Source organism: Sitophilus oryzae, unplaced genomic scaffold (assembly GCF_002938485.1).
Source record: "Sitophilus oryzae breed Bouriz unplaced genomic scaffold, Soryzae_2.0 scaffold_1512_pilon_pilon, whole genome shotgun sequence".
In the NCBI taxonomy this organism is placed as follows: Eukaryota; Metazoa; Arthropoda; class Insecta; order Coleoptera; family Curculionidae; genus Sitophilus; species Sitophilus oryzae.
The window spans coordinates 2725327-2737961 of record NW_022146184.1 but is presented as its reverse complement, the minus strand read 5'-3'; the positions used below and the strand labels follow the sequence as shown (position 1 = coordinate 2737961).

Here is a 12635-nt window from a genome sequence, read left to right as displayed (position 1 = left end):
GTTACGAAGGCCTTCATCTAACGTTAATTACAAGAAAGTTGATGTCGATGAAGTCTTATCTCTTCTAGTTGAAGCTAAACTGACTAAACACCAGTAAGTATATATTGTTAAGAAATTTTATTAATTCTAAAATAAATAATATGTTTCCTTCGTATCAAAAAGTTTTGAAGTCCAAGAAAAAGTGCTACCCATCTAATCATCTGCTGAGATAGAGTTACAAAACTTACTCGATCATACTTCAGACAATCAAGACCAAAATTTGGTTTTGTTTGGAAAATGGGGATTTGACGGTAGTAATGGTCACTCAGAATACAAGCAATCTTTTCAAGATCCAACATTCCAAGACGGAAGTTTATTTGTGACTTCATATGTACCTGTCTTGTTTTTGAAAATAACCCTGAAAAATAGTGTGGAAAAACCCCCGAACCTCCTCTACACGTTATTGTTCTACCGCTTAGATTCCAGTTTAAAAAAGAAACTAAAGAAGCAGCTCTTAACGAAGAAAAATACTTTACAGAAAAAAATAATTCCCTGAAGCCCACAGTAGTTTCATTAAATGACAAGAACTATTCCATAAAGCACAAACTGCAGCTTATTATGGTAGACGGGAAGATTTGAAGCAGTTGAACTGAATCGTCTTCAGCCAGATGTTATATATGTGGTTCAAGTCCCAAAGAAATGAACGATATTGATTTGTGCTTTCAAAAACAAGTTCGCCCAGAAACATTTGAATTTGGCTTGTCACCTTTACATTCATATATACGATTCTTTGAATATTTTTTACATCTTTCATATAGATTAAATTTAAAAAAAATGGCAAATACGGTCTAAAGAAGCTTTTTTTCTGAAAGGAAAGGCCAGATTCAATCTGAGTTTAGAAATAAATTAGGATTGATAGTGGACAAGCCAAAATGTGGAGGAAGCGGTACTTCCAATGACGGAAATACCGCAAGAAAATTCTTTAAACAATTAGATGAATCCTCTGAAATTACAGGTTTAAGCAAGAGTCTTCTAGAAAGATGTTCTGTAATTTTAAGGTGCATTTCATCAGGATTCAAAATTAATATTATAAAGTTTAAAGAATTTTCTTTAAGTACTGCTCGGTTACTGGTGGCTGAATATCCCTGGTATAATCTTCCCCCTTCAGTCCACAAGGTACTTATACATGGTCCTGATGTAATAGAAAGCGCCATATTACCGATTGGAGAATTATCAGAAGAAGCTGCTGAGGCCAAAAATAAAGAGTACCTATAAATTATTTCGACTAAATCATACTCGAAAAATGTCTCGTACAAAGTGTAATATGGATCTTTTAAATAGACTCTCACTTAGTTCAGATCCCTAATAACAGAATTAAGGAAATTGCCACCAAAAAATAAAAATAGCTTTCCTAAGGCAGTACTAGATTAGTTAGATGAATAGTATATAAAATTTTGTTGTTTGTTGTTATTTAAGTATTAATATTTCCTCTTTAAATTTGATAGTTGAATAAACATATTCATACTAAAATTTAAAAAAATCCATGATGTAATTCGATTTCTCTTATTTTCGATTTTATTGTTGTCATTTTAGTATTTGTTAAAATTGTTATAAATAACAAAAGCATATAATTACAATATACCTAATATAAATAAAATGTATTTTAGTATAGTTTTTTTATTAAACAGTAGAAGGAAACCAATATTAAAAAAATTATCAATTCTAAACTCTATTATCTAATTTCATTCTAACGGGGTAGTAGGACATCTGTTAATTAATTTTATGGTATTTTTTTACAAATTTGTGCATATAATTGAAATAATTGATTTTTGTCACCGCTTAACATATACATGGAACCACTGTGCGTTGGACCAAAGTTGGGTGAATTAAGAGATGGCTAAGACTTGAATTCCCAGCCGTGGCCCAAGACAGGGTGAATATAGGATTGGCCAAGCCTAAATTACCCAGCTTTGGACCAACCTTGGTGCGCCGAAGTCTGGTTTCCCGCGACTGGGCCACGCTTAGCCCCGTTGTCGAACTACGGGGACTCCTGTATGGGATATTGATAAATATAATAATAAATGTACGAAGTTGCTTGAGCTCGAAAGCTAGAAATCGTTTTTATATTTTTTTTTGTATGTGGTATTTTGTTTAAAATACACCCTTGCTTGTTTTGTAATAAACATCTTTGAAATTAAAATGACAGACATATCTATCACTGTCAAGAATTTTGTCGTTGGACAGACTATACATGAAGTGCAATTCAACGCAATCCACTGCTTTCAGATGATAGAACAAGTAATAACATTTTAACCAGCTTAAATAACTTAATAGTTTCTTCTCTGCAAGAATATAAATAATGAAAGTTACAGAGCAATTATTTTATTTCAAAATATTTCTTTGTAAGAAACTTTTTTCGAGCAAGCATATACTTTATTCAAAAAATAATCTAAAGAGAAAAGCTTCGATAGCTGCACGTGTCGAGGCAATTGCTAAGGAAACAAAATATATTTTACCTCTGGAAATATCTGATTCGATGCGCTGTCTCTCTAATTTAAAATTCTATAACGGAGTAAGAGATATATCCAGAAAAATAAGCGGCTTCCACTACTTCTAATGGAAGAAATGGAAAATAAATTGAGAAAATAGCACGACTGACTTGGCAATTTTGCAATAACGTCAGATATTTGTCGGCCCCGGTGTAGTTATACATAAATGAACTGGGTTTAGAATTGGGAATGATTTTCGTTTTATATTATCGCGCAGTTTGGCGTTTGCATTGATTCTATATGAAAATATGTGTGTATTTTAAAATTCTTGATATACTTTTATATGCGAGTTTTTTACCATCTGAATTCCCAGAGGGAAATTTAAATTTCAGTTAGTCAGACCGGCGCGGCGCGGCGCGGCGCCGAATATTTCCATGCTTGGTAACAATGAATTTAAAAGTCGCGCCCTCGATTACGTAATTAATAGTTGAAATGGTATCGTTTATATGTGAAGTATTCCAGTAATGGCACCGGCACCGATGTTGCCAGTGTGTGTGCAAGCGTTTTAATGCATTGCTCCATGGAGACCTGCTTGACAAAAGCTCCAAGACGGTATAAAAATAAACAACCCATAATAAAAAATAGCTTCATTACAATCTTTTGGAATAGTATATACCGGGTGACATAGGAAATCCCACATAAATTTTAATGGGGTCAATTATTGGCTTCCCTAATTATTTTAGAGAATAATTTTATTTAGGTTTATTGAAGAGCACTAAAACCCACATTCAAAAGAATAACTTTAGATACTTTTGATTAGCCCGTTTACGAGTTATCGCCGATTTCTTTTTAAATATTTCTCCTTTCTTATGGCCCTGTATTTACTTATGAGCACCAGTCAAGGTAAAAGATAACTGTCGAATGAAGTTGTCATTTCAGAAATTTATCTACTTGTCTCGCTCTGAGTCTCGTATTTTTATTCTAACTGTGGTGTTCTGGTGTAAGTTCTTAACTGCTCTAAGTAGGTTGACATTTATGAAGGTCTATATATAGTAAGTGTACCTCTTGATCTTTTGCCGTTTTTTTCTCTAAGACCTGTGTTATGGTAAACGGATGATCAGTAGACCTTCCCGCTCTAAAACCCGCACGTTCTTCTATTTATATCTCTTTTTATTTATTTTCTATTTTATTCTTTAGTATCTTTCCATATATTCTACTTAATGTACTTGTCACTGCCAAGCCTCTATAGTTTGCAGAGTCTTCTCGATTTCCTTTTTTAAAAATCGTCGTGATGTGTGAGGTTTTAAAATCTTTTGGCACTTACTTTGGTTACCATCTATGCACATCTGGAAGAGTTTTGTTATATGTCGGTACAGATTTTCCGTCCCATATTTTATTAGTTCTCTTGGTATAGCACCAGGGCCTGCGGATTTACCATTTTTTATTTTTTTTTGGAATAGTACATGTACAAAAAAAATGCGAAACATAACAGTCGAATTTTAAACCGACTAAATAAAAATGTATATCGTTTGAATTACTATAATTTTATTGTTCTATATATACATATATATTTTCACTCTATTCTACGGTTTATACTTGCTTAATAATAAATTTAAGTAACGGGATATCAAAAAAGTAATCAAACTTTAACAAACAAACTACGACAAATTAGACGTTCTTCAAACTTCCTAATTTAATTCCAATTTCTTAATTTTGGTACAATTAAAAGTAGTAATAAGTAGTTAATTAAAAGAAGTAATTAAACGTTTCTTACTGTAAGGAGCGGGAAGTTTCAGTACCAAAAAGAACAATGGAAGAAAATTAAATGCGACCGAAAATTGATGTGTTCAAACTTAAACCGAGAATATTTAAAAGGAAAGAAAAATGCTGGCGAGAAAATTAGTGCATGAATAAGACTAGATATAGAAATTGTGTACAACCAGAGCTGACAAATATTTGACGATTAATTTGCAAAATTGTCTATTCAGTTGTTGGATTTCCTGTTACCGCGTTATGGTGAAAGAATGCCTAGAAAAGTTGAGCAAATTAGGCAAAGAAAATAACCTCCTCTTACTCCGGATGCCCGCTCACCAAGGGATAGAAGATAATGAAAAAGCCAAACGATCTAGATAAAAAAGTACCGAACATTCCACTAACAGGACCAGAACCGTTCTGCTTTCCAAGTGGTAACCAACTTAAATCGGAACTCAAGAATCCGGAAGACTTCATCCGTAACCTGGAATGGGAATACTCCAACGGTCTAAGACACTCGATTATACAATAAACCTTGACAAAAGCATGCGACCACTCTACACCTAGGAGAAAGTCTTGGAGCGGCAGTAAAATCCCAGTATATTGGTGGACAACAAACATTGAAAACTTGCGAAAATATTGTTGGCGATCTAGAAGTAATAATACAACTATAGAAAAGACAGTGAGATAATCTTTAGACCTAGCCAAAATGCCTAACTATCAATTCGAAGCTGAACAAAAATGCCTAGAGAAGCTCAACAAATTAGGCAAAGAAAATAAAGTCCTCCTACACTGGGTGCCTGCTCACCAAGGGATAGAAGGCAACGAAAAGCAAACGATCTAGATAGAAATGTAGCAAATACTTCACTAACTGGACCAGAACCGTTCTATTTTCCAAGCGGGAACTAACTGAAAACGGAGCTGAAGTATCTGGAAAATTCCATCAGTAACCTGGAATGGGTGTCCTCCAACGGTCTAAGACACTCCTCAGAACTTACGACCGAGAAAAAAACAACAGGACACTGTCTCCTCAACGAACACCTCAGTAGGCTGAAGCTGAGAAACAACGGCGAATGCAGATTCTGTGGGAAAATTGGGGAAACACCAGAACACCTTATCACTGAATGCGCCGAGACGACGTCCGTTCGTGCCATGAACTTTGGTACGGCTGATGTCGAGGATGGAGCCTCTATGGAGCCGTCTCAGATACTGGAGATGACGAAATAGATCTGTAGAGTCGCGGTGATTAATTCCCATCCTAAACATTCTACATGCTTCACTTTAGAGAGAGAGAGAGAGAACGTTTTTAGAACGGAAGAAAACATTTTGTTGATCTCAGCTTGATAGTCTCGGAATATAAACTAATATAAAACGCCTTCTGTTTAGTTTCGTGTTCATGGTAAACATATTCAAGCGATATTTTCCTCACATACGTAAATTTTATAATATTCCTACCGTCGACTTGACGTATACCCCGAAAGTGGCGCGTTATTAAACAGTCTATGTGCGATGAAAATATTTTCTTATTATGGAAATTTATATTCGGCAATTTTGAAGAGAATAAATCTTTTAAAAGTCGCCCCAACTGATTTAAAATTCTATGTCTTAAATCAAATCATGTATTTAATGGTTTATTGTACCCTATGATTGAAACACAACGTCATAGAAATGTAATATGACAAAAGATAATTTTGGAAGGGGCTATCTCTAGATGTTATTTACTGAAAATTGATATAATACTTCGTCAAAAATTAATATTAAATCCTGGTCTCCCCCAAAAATTGTATATTTTATAATTTTCTAATGTTTTAAATATACAGGGTCCGGCAATAGTGCGTCGGGCATCTGTAGCTCCTAGAATAAAAAACTTGAGAATTTTGTTTAAGTGCAAACCTAAAGTATGTACCAGGATGTATTTCAGGAAAATATTTTAACTTCTATAGGGTGGCTCAAAAGAGTGTGAGTGGACCTGGATGATTTTTTTTAAATGGAACACCCTGTATATTATTGCATTTTTGGCTTCCTTTCAGATCACTTTACATAACCCTAAGATATGAATAAATATATTTCGATAGTTTCAGAGATATTAAAAAATAAATCAAAAATATATATTTTTCAGCCCTTCTTAAAAAAATTATTAAAAATACAGGAACTGTTCTGAAATCAAAACTATATTAGGTATTTACTTTAGATAGTCTGCACTTACTTTGCTATAAATATGAAAAACGTAAATTATACAGGATGTTCAAAATTCTACACCAAATTTTTTAAAATATAAAACAACTTTTCTTCGTTTTTTTCAATGGAACACCCTGTAGATTATTTTATCAATAGACGGAAAATTAAAAAATGAACATTTTTTGTATTTAGAGTATTTCAAAATTTTTAATGATTTCGCAGATACACGCAGTATTATTTCATATGGCGCTTTCAATGGTAAAATACGAGAGAAAAATCATTGGGTGGCTTTGATTCAAATTTACTGTAGAAAATGCCATATGAAATATAAAACTGCAAATATCTGCGAAACCGTTAAAAATTTTGAAATACTCTAAATACAAAAAAAGTTCATTTTTTAATTTTCCGTCTATTGATAAAATAATATACAGGGTGTTCCATTGAAAAAAACGAAGAAAAGTTGTTTTATATTTTAGAAAGTTTGGTGTAGAATTTTGAACATCCTGTATAATTTACGATTTTCATATTTATAGCAAAGTAAGTGCAGACTATCTAAAGTAAATACCTAATATAGTTTTGATTTCAGAACAGTTCCTGTATTTTTAATAATTTTTTTAAGAAGGGCTGAAAAATATATATTTTTGATTTATTTTTTAATATCTCTGAAACTATCGAAATATATTTATTCATATCTTAGGGTTATGTAAAGTGATCTGAAAGGAAGCCAAAAATGCAATAATATACAGGGTATTCCATTTAAAAAAAATCATCCAGGTCCATTCACACTTTTTTGAGCCACCCTATAGAAGTTAAAATATTTTCCTGAAATACATCCTGGTACATACTTTAGGTTTGCACTTAAACAAAATTCTCAAGTTTTTTATTCTAGGAGCTACAGATGCCCGACGCACTATTGCCGGACCCTGTAGAGAATGATATACTCTTTTAATATGAATGATATGGACTGTCTCAAAAATAGTTGAAGATGTATATGGGAAGATTATAATAACATTTTTTTAACTACTCTCTACTATTTTTTTAAAAAAATACATATCATTTTAATATACACTCAGATGCAAAAAAAGCAACGGAGAAATTTTTGGTAAAATTTAAAGTGTCATATTTTTGTTATTTTTAGCCCTATTTTCATAAATTCTTTAGCAAGCTGAATATAATTACGTCAACTTTAATTCGTAAATTCATTTTTTTGTAAACTTTGGTATTTGGCATATTATACAGGGTTAATCGGGGAATTGTTTTTTTACCTCAACTACACTACTTCTTCAACACACAACTCACAGAAAAGCTTTCTAGCAACTGCCGCACCTGATCGTTCAACGTTGTGGCAAGTGAAAACATGCGTAAACGTCTAGAAATAATAAGAAAAAATAGCAAATTGGTCGAAAGAATTTATCCTTATCATTTACTCTGATAAATGTTTAAATAAACTTTTCAAATTTCAATCCTTGTTCTCAATGACTCGACCGATTTTCAAAAACGAAGCGGGAAAGTATAGAGAATAAAAAGCCCTTTTCATTGCGGTACCACTTGACCCCCCTTCCCATTTGAAAAAAGTTGGGGGATGACAACCCCGCTTAGAGGGTTGAAGAATTTGCAATCATTTTTGGGGCAAAAGTTGCCCCCCTCACAAACAAAATTGACGTGTTTATGAATTTTCTGAAAAAAAAATTACCCTGGCCGTTATGCTTTGCGGAACGTTTTCGATGGGCCACCCTGTATATGCTACTATGAACTGCCCATTATGTTCGACGTTTTGAGAAATGCTTGGTAGAAGGGCTAGAGGTCCCGACTTCATTAAATGAACTTAGCTTGGTCCTTAATGAAGAATGGGAAAACATAAAGCAATATGATATACCGGGTTCGTCTCAAAAGTGGCTCACCCCTATAACTGGTATTTGGTATGTTAGAATATGACATAAATTGGGATTGATTGGCGTATTCAATTGATTTCTATCACTTCCAGTTTCGCCGGAAATGGCTACAACTTTTGATTTTTAAATGACACCCTCGGTATTTTTTTTACTTTATTTGATAGAAAGTAACACTCTGAATCATGCATAGACATATACATAGACATATCATATGTCAACTTTTGACATATTTGCTCAAAAGGAAATTGTATTTTAAATTTCACTCTAGAGTGCCATGACTGTGTTAAAAACACTAATTTTTAATCAAGGAACCTTGGAAAAATAGATTTGATCGTCTAATGTTTTTAGTGTCTTGTCCTGGCCGGTTAAAAGATGCCCAAATGGTATTTTTACTCATATCTCAATTTTTTCAAATGGAAAGAGGGTGGCTCATTACCATATTTTGAAAAAGCATTTTTTTACGAATAATTTGATACCACACACTTGCTATTTCGAGTCAAATTGTCGTTATGAACCGCATATTACAATTTCAAATAAACCATATGCGAAAATGTCAAAAGTTGACATATGATATGTCATTCGATTGAGAGTGTTATTTTCTATCAAATAAAGTAAAAAAATACCGAGGGTGTCATTTATAAATTAAAAGTTGTAGCCATTTCCGGTGAAACCGGAAGTGACAGAAATCAATTGAATACGCCAATCATTCCTAATTTATGTCATATTCTAACATACCAAATCTCGTTGTTTTATCTGAAAAAATAAAAAAGTTATAGGGGTGAGACACTTTTGAGACGCACCCGGTATGCAGCCTCAATGACAGTATGAACGGAGGTATACAGGCAGTTATAGCATCCAAGGGAGGCAATACAAAGTATTAGGGTATTTTTTACATTTTTCTTTCTGTTTGTATCGAGGGGTGTCTCACTATGATAAAAAATGTACACGTACTGCCAAAATATCCTTCAGTGCTAAGCGACTGCCAATGACTATGAAGAAGACTGCCTATGACTGCCATGTAATTATAATAGGCGACTGCCATAAGACTGCCAATGACTGCCAGCGACTGCCAAGAAAATTTACAAGTTATTCCAATAGTGAGACACCCCTCGGTTTGTATACTTGAGTATTACAAATGATTTCTTTAATATCCTTTGTTTCTGTTATTGCTACTAATGTTTATTCAAACCAGAACTGTATCGTTAGTCTTTAACATTTTTTAAGTTAGTATAGAGTATCCAATGCAGGCCGTAATATGAGGTTACGACAATAGTCACCAAAACCATCTCGTTATAATAGAAAAATTACGTCACAAAGTAATAATAATAATAGCTCCCGTATATAGCGTTTAACGCCTTGGGAGTAGCAAGGTACAGCTTGCCATACTAGAGCCGTTCGGTATACAAGGAAGGTAATGTGGCTAGCACTACGCTTCAACCGCCTATTATTACCTCAGGATTGTGAATCCCAAGTACTCATTTAAGGCTGAGTCGACCTAGGTACCCAAACTATTTTTATTTTAATAAAAATAGTCGGCTGATGCAATGCCGGGTGTGGGAATGAAACCCACTACCTTGAAATTGGTAGACGAGAGCCTGTACCTCTACGCCATCGGGCACCTTTTAAAGTAATAATAAATAAAAAAATTGCAAATTGATCGTGATCAGTTCATTTCGATTTTAAATACTATGTGACGACTTTTCTGTCGTTACCCAAATAGAATGAAAAAAGAATCCGTTGCTCAGGATTAGAGGAAAGCTGGGTTCGTAGGTAAGGCTTCTGACTCACAGTGACTTTCTAATGTTGTTAAAAAAAAAAAAAAATGATAATATGTAGGCTGCAGAGATTTTAATATTGATGTTAAGAATTCAAATAGGTATGGTCAAAGACAGTGAAAAGGGCGCCACTTACTTTGTTTATGAGAGTGGTAAAGTAAGAAACCAAAAAGAAAAATACAATATCACAACATAGCTAAAATAAAGTAATCAACAGCATTAAGGGTCTATTATGTTTATCAGGAATAAGTCAGAAATAACTATCCTACATTAAACATTTATTGAAAACGAACACAAGTATCATCAATTAATCACAGTGATCCCAATAAAACCGCAAGTTATTTTAAATAGATTCGAATTTTTGAACGAAGTACTTATATACTTAATATAAAAACAGGTGAAATTTATGTATGTCTCAATACGATGATGTTTCGAAACATGTCGTGTACAAAAACCTTTAAAATGAATATTTGTTAATAATTTTCATATAAAATATCATAGCTAAGTAAGAGTGTACTGTACGAATCAAATTATAACTTATAACGTTAAATAAAAAATAATTTTGAGTACAATATGTGGGATAAATAGTGATAATTTACCAGGTTATTAAATCTGTTGTCTCAAAAATTATAAAATAAAAGCGTACCTTGTGTATCAAACTTAACACTTATCTGTATATAGTTTCTTATGATGTAAACAGGTAGTTAGGTATTCTCCAGACTAACAGAAGTGGATGCAGATGACTATGGCAGGAGAAGTCTTCGATATCAGCCAAAAGAACGATTATAATGTCAGGAACATTGTCTTAAGGTCATGTGGTAATTACTGAGTACCATGTGGTAGTTACTGAGTACCATGTGGTAGTTACTGAGTCCCATGTGGTAGTTACTGAGTACCATGTGGTAGTTACTGAGTACCATGTGGTAGTTACTCTGTAAATAAAAAATAGTTGTCAGGACAGATACTCAATAAAAAAAACAACTTACGGTCTGAAAATCAGCTTTACATAAATATATTCAAACCATATGCCGATCCAAACCAGTAATTAAATACTCAAATAAACGAAATAAAAAACGGAAATAACTGAAATAGAATTTAGTGAGATAGGGCTATATAAAATGGCGGATAAACTTACGGTGATCATTCCAAGAAGAAACCAAACAAATACGATCTATACTCTGAATTGCATACTTTACAAGGTTTTCAAATCTCCAAATCGGACACCCATGCAATGGAAATCGAAAAGTGGATTCAGAGTGCTTTTCACTGGAAAATTTGTGCGCGTCTTCTTCACACACGCGTCTTCTTCAGATCCAAATTCCCAGAAAGAAAGACCTTCTTCTCCGTTTCAGAACCAAAGCCAAAAAACCCTTTTCACCACAGACAAAATGAGATAGAAAAAAGTGATATCATATGATTGAAATCATTAAAACAGAAAATCGCAATCCACAGTGAAGTGAGATTGGGACAAGTGACATGCAATTAAGGAAGTTTGGCATATAGCGAATAGATGGCGCTAATAAACAAGACAAGTGAACTGTAAAAAATGAAGTTTGACATCTAGCGAATAGATGCGCTAATAAAAATTAAATATCGAGACAAATGAGCTGTAACAAATGGAGTCTGGTATCTTTGGCATCTAGCAAATAGATGGCGCCAATACTAAGAAATTTAAATAAAAATAGAATTTTAAATTCAATTTTATTAAAGGAAATAAAAAATGCTACACCTAATCAAAGCATGTATTGACATGAATCAAAACAAAATGCTAAGGAGTCATGGTTCTGACCGTAAAATTATAATTTAGGAAAATTTACACAAGAAATTATTGCACATGGTATTTTAAAGTTGAAGTCAAAAAACAACCCTTAAATTAACCCTGTATAATATCCCAAATATTAAAGTTTGTAAAAAACAGAGTTTACAAATTAAAGTTGATATAATCATATACAGCCTTCTAAAAAAATCATGAAAATAGGACAAAAAATAACAAAAATATAACACTTTAAATTTGTCAACAAATTTCTTCGTTGTTTTTTTTTTGCACCTGAGTGTATAATTTTAATAAGCAGCGTTACTTACTTTTTTATCTTTCTGTTACAGCAGAATACGACTACGATGGGGAATATACGCTACCATCGAATGGCCCACCACCCATAGGGCAGCCGCCCACAATAAAAAATTCGTCTAGATCTACATTCCAACGGCACTTTGGTATAATTGATGCCATCCTCGTACTTTACTCCATTTGTATGTGTTTAACACGACTACCAATAAGGTGATTAGACAACTAAATGTATTAAACGTATCCTTAATTTTCTGTGGAAAGATCTGTATAGTGAAAATGTGTACAAAAGAATATTGAGAACGAAATATGTCTATGAAATTTTTTTTATTTTTTTTATATTTACTTTGCATGTTTCAAAATTAAACTAAATTTATTTTAAATTATTGTGTTTAGAGTTTTTATTGTTATTTATGTAGTATTGTTCTATAGTAGAGATGATTAAAAAAAATTAAGAGAATCTATGGTAAAATTTTCTGCACTACTATATTCTTCATTTATCCAC

The 12635-nt window shown here is 33.0% G+C and overlaps 1 protein-coding gene across 1 annotated transcript in view; it reads left to right on the top strand.

The window, feature by feature from the left end:
* Nucleotides 1–12347, top strand: part of LOC115878441 (lachesin) — a 257713-nt gene extending 245366 nt beyond the window's left edge. Inside the window, exon 9 of the mRNA XM_030894951.1 lies at nt 12169–12347. Coding sequence (XP_030750811.1) covers nt 12169–12347 — 179 coding nt within the window. The remainder of the gene's footprint in view (nt 1–12168) is intronic.
* Nucleotides 12348–12635: the final 288 nt, after the last annotated feature.